This window comes from Pristiophorus japonicus, chromosome 10 (assembly GCF_044704955.1).
Source record: "Pristiophorus japonicus isolate sPriJap1 chromosome 10, sPriJap1.hap1, whole genome shotgun sequence".
Taxonomy (NCBI): domain Eukaryota; kingdom Metazoa; phylum Chordata; class Chondrichthyes; family Pristiophoridae; genus Pristiophorus; species Pristiophorus japonicus.
The window spans coordinates 218,851,705-218,869,754 of record NC_091986.1 but is presented as its reverse complement, the minus strand read 5'-3'; the positions used below and the strand labels follow the sequence as shown (position 1 = coordinate 218,869,754).

At 53.4% G+C, this 18,050-nt stretch overlaps 1 protein-coding gene across 1 annotated transcript in view; it reads left to right on the top strand.

Moving 5' to 3' along the window:
- The window catches only part of LOC139274929 (cGMP-dependent 3',5'-cyclic phosphodiesterase), a 103,908-nt gene that overhangs the window by 72,192 nt on the left and 13,666 nt on the right, over positions 1 to 18,050 (top strand). The window contains exons 11-14 of the mRNA XM_070891666.1: positions 2,756 to 2,855; positions 8,332 to 8,441; positions 11,194 to 11,232; positions 14,579 to 14,685. Of these exons, the coding sequence (XP_070747767.1) occupies positions 2,756 to 2,855; positions 8,332 to 8,441; positions 11,194 to 11,232; positions 14,579 to 14,685 (356 nt within the window). The remainder of the gene's footprint in view (positions 1 to 2,755; positions 2,856 to 8,331; positions 8,442 to 11,193; positions 11,233 to 14,578; positions 14,686 to 18,050) is intronic.

The following is an 18,050-nucleotide window of genomic DNA, read 5'->3' as shown; positions in this document are numbered from 1 at the left end:
TGTCCATCGCAGCTCAATGTCCATCGTAGCTCAATGATCATCGTAGCTCAATGTCCATTGTAGCTCAATGTCCATCATAGCTCAATGTCCCTCATAGCTCAATGTCCATCGTAGCTCAATATCAATCGTAGCTCATTGTCCATCGTAGCTCAATGTCCCTCGTAGCTCAATGTCCATCCTAGCTCAATGTCCATCGTAACTCAATGTCCATCGTAGCCCCATTGTCCATCGTAGCTCAATGTCCACCGTAGCTCCGTGTCCATCGTAGCTCAATGTCCATCGTAGCTCAATGTCCACCGTAACTCAATGTCCATCTTAGCCCCATTGTCCATCGTAGCTCAATGTCCATCGTAGCTCCATGTCCATCGTATCTCTGTGTCCATCGTATCTCTGTGTCCATCGTAGCTCAATGTCCATCGTAGCTCAATGTCCATCGTAGCGCTGTGTCCATCGTAGCTCAATGTCCATCGTAGCTCCATGTCCATCGTAGCTCCATGTCCATCGTAGCTCAATGTCCATCGTAGCTCCATGTCCATCGTAGCTCCGTGTCCATCGTAGCTCCGTGTCCACTGTAGCTCAATGTGCATCGTAGCTCTGTGTCCATCGTAGCTCCATGTCCATCGTAGCTCTGTGTCCATCGTAGCTCCATGTCCATCGTAGCTCAATGTCCATTGTAGCTCAATGTCCATCATAGCTCAATGTCCCTCATAGCTCAATGTCCATCGTAGCTCAATATCAATCGTAGCTCATTGTCCATCGTAGCTCAATGTCCCTCATAGCTCAATGTCCATCGTAGCTCAATGACCATCGTAACTCAATGTCCATCGTAGCCCCATTGTCCATCGTAGCTCATTGTCCATCATAGCTCAATGTCCCTCATAGCGCAATGTCCATCAAAGCTCAATGACCATCGTAACTCAATGTCCATCGTAGCTCAATGTCCATCGTAGCTCAATGTCCCTCATAGCTCAATGTCCATCGTAGCTCATTGTCCATCGTAGCTCAATGTCCATCGTAGCTCAATGTCCATCCTAGCTCAATGTCCATCGTAACTCAATGTCCATCGTAGCCCCATTGTCCATCGTAGCTCAATGTCCACCGTAGCTCCGTGTCCATCGTAGCTCAATGTCCATCGTAGCTCAATGTCCACCGTAACTCAATGTCCATCTTAGCCCCATTGTCCATCGTAGCTCCATGTCCATCGTATCTCTGTGTCCATCGTATCTCTGTGTCCATCGTAGCTCAATGTCCATCGTAGCTCAATGTCCATCGTAGCGCTGTGTCCATCGTAGCTCAATGTCCATCGTAGCTCTTTGTCCATCGTAGCTCCATGTCCATCGTAGCTCAATGTCCATCGTAGCTCCATGTCCATCGTAGCTCCGTGTCCATCGTAGCTCCGTGTCCACTGTAGCTCAATGTGCATCGTAGCTCTGTGTCCATCGTAGCTCCATGTCCATCGTAGCTCTGTGTCCATCGTAGCTCCATGTCCATCGTAGCTCAATGTCCATCATAGCTCTGTGTCTATCGTAGCTCAATGTCCATCGTAGCTCAATGTCCATTGTAGCTCTGTGTCCATCGTAGCTCAATGCCCATCGTAGCTCAATGTCCATTGTAGCTCTGTGTCCATCGTAGCCCCATGTCCATCGTAGCTCTGTGTCCATCGTAGCTCTGTGTCCATCGTAGCTCAATGTCCATCGTAGCTCAATGTCCATCGTAGCTCTGTGTCCATCGTAGCTATGTGTCCATCGTATCTCAATGTCCATCGTAGCTCAATGTCCATTGTAGCTCTGTGTCCATTGTAGCTCCGTGTCCATCGTAGCTCAATGTCCATCGTAGCTCTATGTACATCGTAGCTCAATGTCCATCGTAGCTCAATGTCCATCGTAGCTCTGTGTCCATTGTAGCTCCGTGTCCATCGTAGCTCCATGTCCATCGTAGCTCAATGTCCATCGTAGCTCCATGTCCATCGTAGCTCCGTGTCCATCGTAGCTCCGTGTCCACTGTAGCTCAATGTGCATCGTAGCTCTGTGTCCATCGTAGCTCCATGTCCATCGTAGCTCTGTGTCCATCGTAGCTCCATGTCCATCGTAGCTCAATGTCCATCATAGCTCTGTGTCTATCGTAGCTCAATGTCCATCGTAGCTCAATGTCCATTGTAGCTCTGTGTCCATCGTAGCTCAATGCCCATCGTAGCTCAATGTCCATTGTAGCTCTGTGTCCATCGTAGCCCCATGTCCATCGTAGCTCAATGTCCATCGTAGCTCCATGTCCATTGTAGCTCAATGTCCATCGTAGCTCTGTGTCCATCGTAGCTCTGTGTCCATCGTAGCTCAATGTCCATCGTAGCTCTGTGTCCATCGTAGCTATGTGTCCATCGTAGCTCAATGTCCATCGTAGCTCAATGTCCATCGTAGCTCTGTGTCCATTGTAGCTCCGTGTCCATCGTAGCTCAACGTCCATCGTTGCTCCATGTACATCGTAGCTCAATGTCCACCGTAGCTCAATGTCCATCGTAGCTCTGTGTCCATTGTAGCTCAGTGTCCATCGTAGCTCAATGTCCATCGTAGCTCAATGTCCATCGTAGCTCAATGTCCATCGTAGCTCAATGTCCATTGTAGCTCAATGTCCATCGTAGCTCTGTGTCCATCGTAGCTCCGTGTCCATCGTAGCTCAATGTCCATCGTAGCTCTGTGTCCATTGTAACTCCATGTCCACTCCGATGGGAAATTCATGTTCCATTTCTTGCCCCACGCAGGATTACCAGAGAATGCTGGACATGATACGTGACATTATCCTGGCGACGGATGTGGCTCACCATCTACGGATCTTTCCAGAACTCGAGGCAATGGTTAAAGGTACCGGGCTTACTGCTATACGGGGACAAAGCATACGGGAGACCGGGTTTCAAAGGCTCAGACCGTCGCCCAGTCTGTCGCTGCATTCATATCTGTCCTTCACCCGTCTGGTACTCAGTGTCTCCAGTACACACTGTGTGTGTCCCAGTGTCTCCTGTACACACTGTGTGTGCCCCAGTGTCTTCTGTACACACTGTGTGTGTTCCAGTATCTCCTGTACACACTGTGTGTGTCCCAGTGTCTCCTGTACACACTGCGTGTGTCCCAGTGTCTCCTGTACACACTGTGTATGTCCCAGTGTCTCCTGTACACACTGTGTGTGTTCCAGTGTCTCCTGTACACACTGTGTGTGTCCCAGTGTCTGTTGTACACACTGTGTGTCCGAGTGTCTGTTGTACACACTGTGTGTGTCCCAGTGTCTCCTGTACACACTGTGTGCCCCAGTGTCTCCTGTACACACTGTGTGTGTTCCAATATCTCCTGTACACACTGTGTGTGTCCCAGTGTCTCCTGTACACACTGCGTGTGTCCCAGTGTCTCCTGTACACACTGTGTATGTCCCAGTGTCTCCTGTACACACTGTGTGTGTTCCAGTGTCTCCTGTACACACTGTGTGTGTCCCAGTGTCTGTTGTACACACTGTGTGTCCGAGTGTCTGTTGTACACACTGTGTGTGTCCCAGTGTCTCCTGTACACACTGTGTGTCCCAGTGTCTCCTGTACACACTGTGTATGCCCCAGTGTCTGTTGTACACACTGTGTGTGTCCCAGTGTCTGTTGTACACACTGTGTATGTCCCAGTGTCTGTTGTACACACTGTGTGTGTCCCAGTGTCTCCTGTATACACTGTGTATGTTGCAGTGTCGGCTCCTGTACATTAAATTAAAATATATTCAATGACCCAGCCTCCACAGCTCTCTGGGGCAGAGAATTCCACAGATTTACAACCCTCTGAGAGAAGAAATTCCTCCTCATCTCAGTTTTAAATGGGTGGCCCCTTAGCCTAAGACTATCCCCTAGTTTTAGTTTCCCCTATGAGTGGAAATACTCTCTCTGCATCCACCTTATTGAGCCCCCTCATTATCATATACGTTTCAATAGGATCACCTCTCATTCTTCTGAACTCCAATGAGTATAGGCCCAACCTTTCATCATAAATCAACCCCCTCATCTCCGGAATCAACCTTGTGAACCTTCTCTGAACAGCCTCCAAAGCAAGTATATCCTTCCTTAAATACGGAGACCAAAACTGCACGCAGTGTTCCAGGTGTGGCCTCACCAATACCCTGTACAGTTGTAGCAGGACTTCTCTGCTTTTATACTCCATCCCCCTTGCAATAAAGGCCAACATTCCATTTGCCTTCCTGATCACTTGTGTAGTGCGGTTGATGAGTGCATGGACTTTCAAAAGGCGTTTGATAAAGTACCTACACAATAAACTTGTTAGCAATACTGAAGCTCATTAAAGGGGCAGTGGCTGTGTGGATACAACATTGGCGGAGGGACTGAGAGCAGAAAGGAGTGGTGAACGACTGTTTATCAGATTGTAGGGCAGAGTGCAGTGGTGTTCCCCAGGGCTCTGTATTAAGGCCACTGCTCTTTTGGGTATATATTACTGACCTGGTCTTGGGTGTAGAGGCCAAGTTTGCAGATGACATGAAACTGAGAGATGTCAGAAACAATGATCGGGATGGTACCAGACTTCAGGACGATGCAGACAGACCAGTGAATGGGCAGATGCAATTTAACGTGGAGCAGTGCGAAATGATGCATTTTGGGAGGGAGATCGCGGAGAGGCTGTGATAGCTTCTGTACGACCTCACAAACACAAAGGCTCCAAGGTGGCTGATAACTTCAGGAACCTGTCAGGTGACCTGTTCCATCTTCATTGTTGTAAACAGCAATGGCTGTATTACCACAGTATGCCACTAGGTGGAGCTATCAACCTATATAATATATATATATATCACAAAGGCAATATAAACAAAATGAGAACATAAGACCATAAGAAATAGGAGCAGGAGTCGGCCATACGGCCCCTCCAGCCTGCTCCGCCATTTAATACGATCATGGCTGATCCGATCATGGACTCAGGTCCACTTCCCTGCCCATCCCATAACCCCTTACCCCTTAATCCCTTATCGTTTAAGAAACTGTCTATCTCCGTCTTAAATATATTCAATGTCCCAGCTTTCACAGCTCTCTGGGGCAGCGAATTTCACAGATTTACAACCCTCTGAGAGAAGAAATTCCTCCCCATCTCAATTTTAAATGGGCGGCCCCTTATTCTAAGACCATGCCCTCTAGTTCTAGTCTCCTCCATCAGTGGAAACATCCTCTCTGCATCCACCTTGTCAAGCCCCCTCATAATCTATAAGATCACCTCTCATTCTTCTGAATGCCAATGAGTAGAGGCCCAACCTACTCAACCTTTCCTCATAAGTCAACCCCCTCATCTACGGAATCAACCGAGTGAACCTTCTCTGAACTGCCTCCAAAGCAAATATATCCTTTCGTAAATATGGAAACCAAAACTGCACGCAGTACTCCAGGTGTGGCCTCACCAATACCCCGTATAACTGTAGCAAGACTTCCCTGCGTTTATACTCTATCCCCTTTGCAATAAAGACCAAGGTTCCATTGGCCTTCCTGATCACTTGCTGTACCTGCATACTATCCTTTTGTGTTTTATGCACAAGTACCCCCAGGTCCCGCTGTACTGCGGTAGTTTGCAATCTTTCTCCATTTAAATAATAACCTGCTCTTTGATTTTTTTCTGCCAAAGTGCATAACCTCAGACTTTCCAACATTATACTCCATCTGCCAAATGTTTGCCCGCTCACTTAGCCTGTCTATGTCCTTTTGCAGATTTTTTGTGTCCTCCTCAGTCATTGCTTTTCCTCCCACCTTTGTATCGTCAGTAAACTTGGCTACGTTACACTCGGTCCCTTCTTCCAAGTCATTAATATAGATTGTAAATAGTTGGGGTCCCAGCACTGATCCCTGCGGCTCCCCACTAGTTACTGATTGCCAACCCGACAATGAACCATCTATCCCGACTCCCTGTTAATGTTAAAGGGGGTGCAGGAACAGAGAGACCTGGAGGTGTATGTTGAAGGTGACAGGACAGGTTAAGAAGGTTGTTTACAAAGGCTTATGGGAGGGACGCCTGGCTTTATAAATAGAGGTATAGAGTACAAAAGCAAGGATGTTGTGCTGAACCTTTATAAATCACCGGTTCGGCCCCAGCTGGAATATTGTGGCCAATTCTGGGCATCGCACTTTAGGAAGGATGTGAAGGCCTGGAGAGGGTGAGGCGGAGATTGACCAGAATGGTGCCAGCGATGAGTTACGTGGATAGACTGGAGAAGCTGGGGTTGTTCTCCTTGGAGCAGAGAAGGTTAAGGGGAGATTTGATTGAGGTGTTCAAAATCATGAGGGGCTTTGACAGAGTAAATAAGGAGAGACTGTTCCCAGGGGCAGGAGGGCGGGCAACCAGAGGGACACAGATTGACGATAATCGGCGATAGAACCAGAAGGGGAGATGGGGAGAATGTTTTTACGCAGCGAGTTGTTGTGTTCGGGAACGCGCTGCCTGAAAGGGCGGTGGGAGCAGATTCAATAGTAACTTTCAAACAGGGAATTGAATAAATGCTTGAAAAGGAGAAATGTGCGGGGGCTGTGGGGAAAGAGCGGGGGGATTGGGACTGATTGGATCGCTCTGTCACAGAGCCAGCACAGGAACGATGGGCCGAATGGTCTCTGCCTTTTGTGCTTTATGATTCTATGGAGAGCAGGGGGAGTTCTCCCCGGTGTCCTGGGGCCAATATTTATCCCTCAACCAACATCATTAAAACAGATTATCTGGTCATTAACACATTGATTTTTGGGGGAACTTGCTGTGCACTAATTGGCTAACGTGTTGCCAACATTACAGCAGTGACTACAATTGGAAGGTACTTCATTGGCTGTGAAGCGCTCGGTGATGCCCTGAGGATGTAAAAGGCACTATAGAAATGCGAATCTTTTCTTTCTGATTTCTTTTGTCTTGAATCAGGCGGACTTGGGGAACACTTTCAGCCAATGGGCTTGGTTGACATGATGTGATGTGACGGGGTTGACGTGACGTGACATGATGGGGTTGTGGTGTCTCTGCACCTTGTTACAAACTCACACGAGGCATGTATATATCAGACACGGTCACTCTGTGACCTTCACTTTATTCCCAGGACCAAGGAGTCTTGACCCTGGGTGGGACCTCCCCTTTTATACCTGGAAACCCAGGTGAAGAGTGTCTCCCGCAAGCTCACCCCCTGTGGTCAGGGTGTGCATTTCAAGGGTACAGGTACAGTGTGCATGAGTTATAGTTACATAACTATTGTCATTGCAAGATGGTGAAATACATGACAGGGTTGACATGACGTGACATGGCAGGGTTGACATGATGTGACGTGATGGGGTTGACGTGATGTGACGTGATGTGACATGACAGGGTTGACATGACGTGACGGTTTTGACGTGACGTGGCGTGACGAGTTTGACGTGACATGACGCGACAGAGTTGACGTGATGTGACAGGGTGGACGTGACGTGACAGAGTTGACGTTACGTGACAGAGTTGACGTGACGTGACAGGGTAGACGTGACGTGACAGGGTTGGCGTGATGTGACGGGGTGGACGTGACGTGACAGAGTTGACGTGACGTGACAGGGTTGACGTGATGTGACAGGGTAGACGTGACGTGACAGGGTTGGCGTGATGTGACGGGGTGGACGTGACGTGACAGAGTTGACGTGACGTGACAGGGTGGACGTGACGTGACAGAGTTGACGTGACGTGACAGGGTTGACGTGATGTGACAGGGTGGACGTGACGTGACAGAGTTGACGTTACGTGACAGAGTTGACGTGACGTGACAGGGTTGGCGTGATGTGACGGGGTGGACGTGACGTGACAGAGTTGACGTGACGTGACAGGGTGGACGTGACGTGACAGAGTTGACGTGACGTGACAGGGTGGACGTGACGTGACAGAGTTGACGTGACGTGACAGGGTTGACGTGATGTGACGGGGTGGACGTGACGTGACAGAGTTGACGTTACGTGACAGAGTTGACGTGATGTGACGGGGTGGACGTGACGTGACAGAGTTGACGTTACGTGACAGAGTTGACGTGATGTGACGGGGTGGACGTGACGTGACAGAGTTGACGTTACGTGACAGAGTTGACGTGATGTGACGGGGTGGACGTGACGTGACGTGACAAAGTTGACGTGATGTGATGGGGTTGACATGACGTGACCTAGTACTGGCCATCGCTTCATAAAGTGCAGTGGCATTTATATTTTATGCCTTAGGGATTTGAAATCCAGTCCCACCGGTGAAAGGCCCCAGGTCTGACGAGCTGAGAGTGCTCCTCCCCTTGAAGCGGAATTACTTTTCTGCCGTGTATTAACCCTTTTTAACCTCACAACAGATTACAATAAAGAGGACATTAACCATCACCTGCTGCTGATGTGCCTGCTGATGACTGCATGCGACCTCAATGACCAAACCAAAGGATGGAAGACCACCACAAAGATAGCGGTAAGAGGGTCCCGGGGTGGGGGGGAGGCGGGGTGGGGACACAATGGGGCGGGGACCGGCACACAGCTGCCGTTCATTCAAGCCGGAGAAGTGTGTGAGTTAATGCATTTGGGGCGGGCTAACAAGGCAAGAGAACACACCAACTATGGTAGGTCACTGAGAAATGTAGAGGAATCAGAGAACGGTTACAGCATGGAAGGAGGCCATTCGGCCCGTCGAGCCCGTGCCGGCTCTCTGCAAGAGCCCCTCAGCCAGTCCCACTCCCCCCGCCCTTTCCCCGGAGCCCTGCAAATTATTTTTCCTTCAGGGACTTATCCAACTCCCTTTTGAAAGCCACGATTGAGTCTGCCTCCATCACCCTCTCAGACAGAAAGTTGTTGAGGCCAGTTCGTTGGATATATTCAAAAGGGAGTTAGATGTGGTCCTTACGGCTAAAGGGATCAAGGGGTATGGCGAGAAAGCAGGAAAGGGGTACTGAGGTGAATGATCAGCCATGATCTTATTGAATGGTGGTGCAGGCTCGAAGGGCCGAATGGCCTACTCCTGCACCTATTTTCTATGTTTCTCTTCCGCATCCTAACCACTTGCTGTTGACAAACGTTATTCCTCATGTCGCCTTTGGCTCTTCTGCCAATCACCACACGGACTTCACCTTGGAGCAGAGAAGGTTGAGAGGAGATTTGATCGAGGTGTTCAATATCCTGAGGGGTCTGGAAAGGGTAGATTAGGAAGAAACTGTCCCCATTGGTGGAAGGGTCGAGAACCAGAGGACACAGATTTAAGGCGATTGGCAAAAGAACCAAAGGCGACATGAGGGAAAACGTTTTTACGCAGCGAGTGGTCAGGATCTGGACTGCACGGCCTGAGAGGGTGGGGGAGGCAGACTCAATCGCGGCTTTCAAAAGGGAGTTGGATACGTACCTGAAGGAAAAACAATTGCAGGGCTACGGGGAAAGGGCGGGGGAGTGGGACTGGCTGAGGTGCTCTTGCAGAGAGCCGGCACGGGTTCGACGGGCCGAATGGCCTTTTTCCGTGCTACGATTCGAGGATATGTTGATGGGGTGAGATGGAGAGGGGTGGGAGGGGGCTGGTGTGGAGCATATACCCCGGCACGGAGCGCTGGGGCCCAATGGGCTGTTTCTGACCTGCAAATAATGTGTCATACTGACCCATAGCATTCCACCTGTCCCACTGGGAAAATTTTAGATTCCTTAAGGATGAAATTACCAGATATTTAGATGAAGAGAAAATGGTTAGGAGTAGCCATCACAGATTTGAGTAGGAGTCGATTGTGTTTGACAAGCCTCAGAGAATTCTTTGAAGAGGTAACACACTTAATTAATGGGGGAAATGCAGTGGATGTAACGTACATGGACTTTAGCGAAGCCTTTGATAACGTACCACATGAGTGACTACTACAGAAGATTAAGGGGTATGGAATTAAAGAGGGGATAGGAAACTGGATTAACCTCTTTACCCAGAGGTTGGTGAGAATGTGGAACATGCTATATAAGAACACAAGAACATAAGAAATAGGAGCAGGAGTCGGCCATTCGGCCCCTCGAGCCTGCTCCGCCATTCAATAAGGTCATGGCTGATCTGATCATGGACCCAGCTCCACTTCTCCGCCCACACCCCATAACCCTTTACTCCCTTATCGCTCAAAAATCTGTCTATCTCCGCCTTAAATATGTTCAATGACCCAGCCTCCACAGCTCTCTGGGGCAGAGAATTCCACAGATTTACAACCCTCTGAGAGAAGAAATTCCTCCTCATCTCAGTTTTAAATGGATGACCCTTTATTCAGAGATTATGCCCCCAAGTTTTAGTTTCCCCTAGGAGTGGAATTATCCTCTCTGCATCCACCTTGTCGAGCCCCCTCATTATCTTATATGTTTCAATATGATCACCTCTCATTCTTCTGAATTCCAATGAGTAGAGGCCCAACCTACTCAACCTTTCCTCATAAGTCAACCCCCTCATCTCTGGAATCAACCGAGTGAACCTTCTCTGAACTGCCTCCAATGCAAGTATATCCCTCCTTAAATATGGAGACCAAAACTGTACGCAGTACTCCAGGTGTGGCCTCACCAATACCCTGTACAGTTGTAGCAGGACTTCTCTGCTTTTATACTCTATCCCCCTTGCAATAAAGGCCAACATCCCATTGGCCTTCCTGGTCACTTGCTGTACCTGTACTGTTGCACCGCCCTGATTTCTCAGGCGGTCATTGCGGGGTGCGCTACAGGTCGGGCTAAAGTCAAAACTCAGACCCCAAGGATCGCCGCGGGGTGCTGGAGGCTGACTGCCCGCCCAGAACACCTCACCGCTGTCATTGCCGCTGCTCTGGGGGCGAAAAACAGAGCGGACAGGAGCCAAAAATCCGTCCCCATGGACTCTCGGGGAATCGAGAGATATGAGGATCGGCAGGGAAAGTGGAGTTGAGGTCGAAGATCAGCTGTGATCGTATTAAATGACGGAGCAGGCTCGAGGGGCCGAATGGCCGACTCCTGCTCCTAATTCTTATGTTTTTATGTCCGTATTATCTTGGGCAGGCGGGTGAGGAGACAGGGGAACATGGTGGATGAATGCAATTAGAACTGTTTGCTCGTGTGGAGGTTAAAGGGCAACACAGATTTGTTGGGCCGAATGGCCTGTTTCTGTCTCGCACGTTCTCTGTATTTCTGACGATTCGCGCTCTGCTGTAGCTCACCCCTCACTCAGACAATCCTTCCTCTGCTCTTTCTCCTAGGAACTGATATATAAAGAATTTTTTTCACAAGGCGATCTGGTAAGCCAACACTTAAAAATGTGAATTTTTTCTACGGGGATTCAGTTTGCTGGTTTTGTATGTTCCGATATTCATTGATGGATCAGGCGACAGGAACAGGTCTTGAGAAGCAGCTGGCTGAATGGTGACAAATAATTTTACAAAGTAGTAAAGGGTAAGCCAGGAACATTCATTGAATCCAACAACAACTTATATTTATATAGCGCCTTTAACGTAGTGAAACGTAGCAAGTTGTTTCACAGGAGTGTTATGGGTTAAGAAATTTGACACCGAGCCGCATAAATAGAAATTAGCGCAGGTGATCAAAAGTTTGGCCAAAGAGGTCGGTTTTAAGGAGCGTCTTAATGGAGGAGAGAGAGGTAGAGAGGTGGAGAAGTTTAGGGAGAGAGTTCCAGAGCTTGGGGCCCAGGCAGCTGAAGGCACAGCCACCGATGGTAGAGCGATTATAATCAGGGATGTTCAGGAGGGCAGAATTAGAGGAGCGCAGAGATCTCGGGGGGGGGGGGGGGGTTGTGAGGCTGGAGGAGATTACAGAGATAGGGAGGGGGCGAGGGCCATGGAGGGATTTGAAAACAAGGATGAGAATTTTAAAATCGAAGTGTTGCTGGACCGGGAGCCAATGTAGGTCAGTGAGCACAGGGGGTGATGGGTGAGTGGGACTTAGGACACGGGGCAGTGAGCACAGGGGGTGATGGGTGAGCGGGACTTGGTGTGAGTTAGGACACTGGGCAGCGAGCACAGGGGGTGATGGGTGAGCGGGACTGGGTGTGAGTTAGGACACGGAGCAGTGAGCACAGGGGGTGATGGGTGAGTGGGACTTAGGACACGGGGCAGTGAGCACAGGGGGTGATGGGTGAGCGGGACTTGGTGTGAGTTAGGACACTGGGCAGCGAGCACAGGGGGTGATGGGTGAGCGGGACTGGGTGTGAGTTAGGACACGGAGCAGTGAGCACAGGGGGTGATGGGTGAGTGGGACTTAGGACACGGGGCAGTGAGCACAGGGGGTGATGGGTGAGCGGGACTTGGTGTGAGTTAGGACACTGGGCAGCGAGCACAGGGGGTGATGGGTGAGCGGGACTGGGTGTGAGTTAGGACACGGAGCAGTGAGCACAGGGGGTGATGGGTGAGCGGGACTTGGTGTGAGTTAGGACACGGAGCAGTGAGCACAGTGGGTGATGGGTGAGTGGGACTCGGTGGGACTTAGGACACTGGGCAGTGAGCACAGGGGTTGATGGGTGAGCGGGACTTGGTGTGAGTTAGGACACGGGGCAGCGAGCACAGGGGGTGATGGGTGAGTGGGACTTGGTGTGAGTTAGGACACGGGGCAGTGAGCACAGGGGGTGATGGGTGAACGGGACTTGGTGTGAGTTAGGACACGGGGCAGCGAGCACAGGGGGTGATGGGTGAGCGGGACTTGGTGTGAGTTAGGACACGGGCAGTGAGCACAGGGGGTGATGGGTGAGCGGGACTCGGTGCGAGTTAGGACACGGGGCAGTGAGCACAGGGGGTGATGGGTGAGCGGGACTTGGTGTGAGTTAGGACACGGGGCAGCGAGCACAGGGGGTGATGGGTGAGCGGGACTCGGTGCGAGTTAGGACACGGGGCAGTGAGCACAGGGGGTGATGGGTGAGCGGGACTCGGTGCGAGTTAGGACACGGGGCAGTGAGCACAGGGGGTGATGGGTGAGCGGGACTCGATGCGAGTTAGGACACGGGGCAGTGAGCACAGGGGGTGATGGGTGAGCGGGACTTGGTGCGAGTTAGGACACGGGGCAGTGAGCACAGGGGGTGATGGGTGAGCGGGACTCGGTGCGAGTTAGGACACGGGGCAGCAGAGTTTTGCATGTGCTCAAGGTTATCAAAGGTGGAACATGGGAGGCCGGCCAGGGGAGCGTTGGAATGGTCAAGTCTCGAAGTATTGAAAATGTGAATGCTAGTTTCAGCAGCGGGTGAGCTGAGGCAGGGGCGGAGACGGGCGATGTTACGGAGGTGGAAATAGGTGGTCCTGCCGACGGAGCGCATATGTGTTCGGAAGCTCCACTCAACAAAATAAAAAGAATTGCTTTCATTTATATAGCACCTTCACAACCACCGGGCGTCCCAAAACGCTTTACAGCCAATGAAACACTATCAAAGTGTAGTCACTGTTGTAATGTGGGAAATGCAGCAGCTAATGTAAACACAGCAAGCTCCCATACACAGCACTGTGATAATGAGCCAGATAATCTATTCAATGATGTTGATTGAGGGATAAGTATTGGCGAAGTACACCGGTGAGAACTCTCCTGCTCTTCTTCGAAATAATGCCATGGGATCTTTTACGTCCACCCGAGAGAGCTGACGGGGCCTCGGTTTAATGTCTCATCCGAAAGACGGCACCTCCGACAGTGCGGCGCTCCCTCAGTACTGCCCCTCCGACAGTGCAGCACTCCCTCAGTACTGCCCCTCCGACAGTGCAGCACTCCCTCAGTACTGCCCCTCCGACAGTGCGGCGCTCCCTCAGTACTGCCCCTCCGACAGTGCGACAATCCCTCAGTAGTGCCCCTCCGACAGTGCGGCGCTCCCTCAGTACTGCCCCTCCGACAGTGCGACACTCCCTCAGTACTGCCCCTCCGACAGTGCGGCGCTCCCTCAGTACTGCCCCTCCGACAGTGCAACACTCCCTTAGTACTGTACCACCGACAGTGCAGCGCTCCCTCAGTACTGGCCCTCCGGCAGTGTAACGCTCCCTCAGTACTACCCGTCCGACAGTGCAGCGCTCCCTCAGTACTGCCCCTCCGACAGTGCGGCGCTCCCTCAGTACTGCCCCTCCGACAGTACGATGCTCCCTCAGCACTGCCCCTCCGACAGTGCGGTGCTCCCTCAGCACTGCCCCTCCAACAGTGCGGCGCTCCCTCAGTACTGCCCCTCCGACAGTACGATGCTCCCTCAGCACTGCCCCTCCGACAGTGCGGTGCTCCCTCAGCACTGCCCCTCCGACAGTGCGGCGCTCCCTCAGCACTGCCCCTCCGACAGTGCGGTGCTCCCTCAGCACTGCCCCTCCGACAGTGCGGCGCTCCCTCAGTTCTGCCCCTCCGACAGTGCGGCGCTCCCTCAGTACTGCACTGGGAATGTCAGCCTAGATTTTTGTGCTCCAGTCCCTGGAGTGGGACTTGAACCCGCAGCCTTTTGACTCAGGGACGAGAGTGCTGCCCACTGAGTCACAGCTGACACATGGGATGGCGAGGGTTGCCAACGGTGCAGTCAGCCTCCGACAGTGGGCGTAGCAGCAGCACGGTGCATCTTCCTCCTGTGGCGGCCTGCCACATGGACCTGTGACCTTTGTGTTGTGTCCTGCCCGTTTACAGGAGAAAGCGATGGGGAACAACCCACTGGAGATGATGGACAGAGACAAGGCCTACGTTCCCGACCTCCAGATCAGTTTCATGGAACATATCGCAATGCCAACGTACAAGTAAGTGCGGAGGGGAAAGGTCTAACCCGTCTCCTCCAGTGCCGGCAAATCGATAGCCAGCCGTGATCAGGCCGCTGGTCGCTGGTACATGGGCAAGGTGAGGGAGGGGTGGTAGAGGAGAGTGGAGGACATGTGGGGGAAGGGTGGGGTGATGGGGGAGCGGCGAGTGGGGTGTCGAAGGGGTGGGTGGGATGTGGGGAGGGAGGGTGGGACATAGAGTGTTGCTTGTTGTGGCTTCTCACTGCCCCTTCATTCCACCAGCATTACGGGGGTGTGGTTCACGCCTGGGGTGGGAAGGGAAGGGGAGGGAAGTGACATCTAATAAAAGCACAAGAACGTAAGACGTCCGCCGCGTGGCCGATTCCATCGAGTCGCTAAAAACAGCTCTGGGCCCTGACCCCGTTAGGTGCATCGAGGAGGCTCAAGCACGTGGGGAGATCCCGTCCGAACTGACCCCCGTCCGGACGGAATTCCTCATCGGCGCCAAACCCCGGAACCTCCCTCGGGGGCCGGCGCCTCACAACTTGAGCCTCCTCGGGGAAATCCCCTCCGTGCCTTTCAGTTCCGTGCAGAGAGGATTGCTGTACGGGCTGCTCCACCTTGCCATCCTCGTCTGCCATCCGGACACGCCATGGCGAACCATCTTGCCGTCCGGAGGAGGCGGGGGTCCCCGATGGAGGGCACTCTACATGGGAGTCCTCCCACTATTCATCGGGGACTTGGCCTGGAGGGTGGTGCACAGAGCAGTCCCGTGCAATAAATTTTTAAGTCGGTTCACGGGCTCCCAGGCCGCCTGCAATTTCTGTGGTCTGGAGGAGTCCGTGTTCCATGTCTATGTTGTATGTGTGAGGTTGCAGCCCCTGTTCCAATATTTGAAGGGGCTGCTCCTCAAATTCTGGTTGCACTTCAGTCCCACGCTCCTGATCTTTGGGCACCCTGTGCGGAGGGGAGCGGGCAGGTCCGAGGGCCTCCTCGTAGGACTGCTCCTGGGCATGGCCAAGGGGGCCATCAGCCGGTCCAGGAAGCAGGCGTTCGAGGGGGTCGTTCAACCCGACATCCGCGGTTACGTTCGAGCCAGAGTGTCCCTGGAGATGGAGCACGCGGTGTCCACCGGTACGCTCACGGCCTTCCGCGAGAGGTGGGCGCTGGAGGGACTGAAGTGCATCATCACCCCCGGCAACCAAATTTTAATTTGATTTAAGTTATGGTTAAAAAGTTAATTTGTTTAATTATTGGTCTTAGTGCCCCCCGTTAATAAGGGGGAACTTAATTTATGAGTTTTACAATAAATCAGAGCTGTTGAGTTGGGAGTGGCTTAGCCAGTCACGTGATGTTCACAAGACTCAATAAAACCCCAGCCAGCTGGGTTCGGGGGATCCACGATGGGGCAGGTGGTTGTGAGCCTGGTGGATGAACGGGTAATGTGTCGTGCGATTGTTAAACCTTTGTTCATAAACCAACTAGTTCTTAACAGCAATGTGTTGCTATGGATTCTTCAGCAAAGAACCCATGAAGCAAATACATTTCACACGCCTTTGAGACAGAGAAGCCATAATCAGCCAAGTGGCCACCTTCCCGACTGTCACTGCCATGTGACTCAAAGCCGAACATCGAGATCTGAAAGCTTGCCGTTTGGCATCGAAGAAGAGAATGTAATAGTTATTAGTCCAGGCCTATGGCATGCTAGTCCAGTAACTACTGTAGCCTGAGTGAGGCGGAGAAGTGATGAGAGATCGGGGCTGAGATTCGGCGAGTGATCGCGGTGGAGGAGCGGTGAGAGATCATGGCAGAGGTGCGGCAAATGTTTGGTGCGGAGGTGTGGCGAGAGATCGTGGCGGAGGTGCGGCGAGAGATCGGGGCGGAGGAGGGGCGAGAGATCGGGGCGGAGGAGGGGCGGGAGATCGTGGTGGAGGAGGGGCGAGAGATCGTGGCGGAGGAGGGGCGAGAGATCGTGGCGGAGGAGGGGCGAGAGATCGGGGCGGAGGAGCGGCGAGAGATCGGGGCGGAGCTGCGGCGAGAGATCGTGGCGGAGGAGGGGCGAGAGATCGGGGCGGAGGAGGGGCGAGAGATCGTGGCGGAGGAGGGGCGAGAGATCGTGGCGGAGGAGGGGCGAGAGATCGTGGCGGAGGAGTATCGAGAGACCGTGGCGGAGGAGGGGAGAGAGATCGTGGCGGAGGAGGGGCGAGAGATCGTGGCGGAGGAGGGGCGGGAGATCGTGGTGGAGGAGGGGCGAGAGATCGTGGCGGAGGAGGGGCGAGAGATCGTGGCGGAGGAGGGGAGAGAGATCGTGGCGGAGGAGGGGCGAGAGATCGTGGCGGAGGAGGGGAGAGAGATCGTGGCGGAGGAGCGGCGAGAGATCGTGGCGGAGGAGGGGCGGGAGATCGTGGCGGAGGAGGGGCGAGAGATCGTGGCGGAGGAGGGGAGAGAGATCGTGGCGGAGGAGGGGAGAGAGATCGGGGCGGAGGAACGGCGAGAGATCGGGGCGGAGGAGCGGCGGGAGATCGTGGCGGAGGAACGGCGAGAGATCGGGGCGGAGGAGCGGCGGGAGATCGTGGCGGAGGTGCGGCGAGAGATCGTGGCGGAGGAGGGGAGAGAGATCGTGGCGGAGGAGGGGCGAGAGATCGTGGCGGAGGAGGGGAGAGAGATCGTGGCGGAGGAGCGGCGAGAGATCGTGGCGGAGGAGGGGCGGGAGATCGTGGCGGAGGAGGGGCGAGAGATCGGGGCGGAGGAGGGGCGAGAGATCGTGGCGGAGGAGCGGCGAGAGATCGTGGCGGAGGAGGGGCGGGAGATCGTGGTGGAGGAGGGGAGAGAGATCGGGGCGGAGGAGGGGAGAGAGATCGTGGCGGAGGAGCGGCGAGAGATCGTGGCGGAGGAGCGGCGAGAGATCGTGGCGGAGGAGTATCGAGAGACCGTGGCGGAGGAGGGGCGAGAGATCGTGGCGGAGGAGCGGCGAGAGATCGTGGCGGAGGAGGGGAGAGAGATCGGGGCGGAGGAGGGGAGAGAGATCGTGGCGGAGGAGCGGCGAGAGATCGTGGCGGAGGAGGGGCGAGAGATCGTGGCGGAGGAGTATCGAGAGACCGTGGCGGAGGAGGGGCGAGAGATCGTGGCGGAGGAGGGGCGAGAGATCGTGGCGGAGGAGGGGCGAGAGATCGTGGCGGAGGAGGGGCGAGAGATCGTGGCGGAGGAGGGGCGAGAGATCGTGGCGGAGGAGGGGCGAGAGATCGTGGCGGAGGAGGGGCGAGAGATCGTGGCGGAGGAGGGGCGAGAGATCGTGGCGGAGGAGGGGCGAGAGATCGGGGCGGAGCTGCGGCGAGAGATCGGGGCGGAGGAGCGGCGAGAGATCGTGGCGGAGGAGGGGTGAGAGA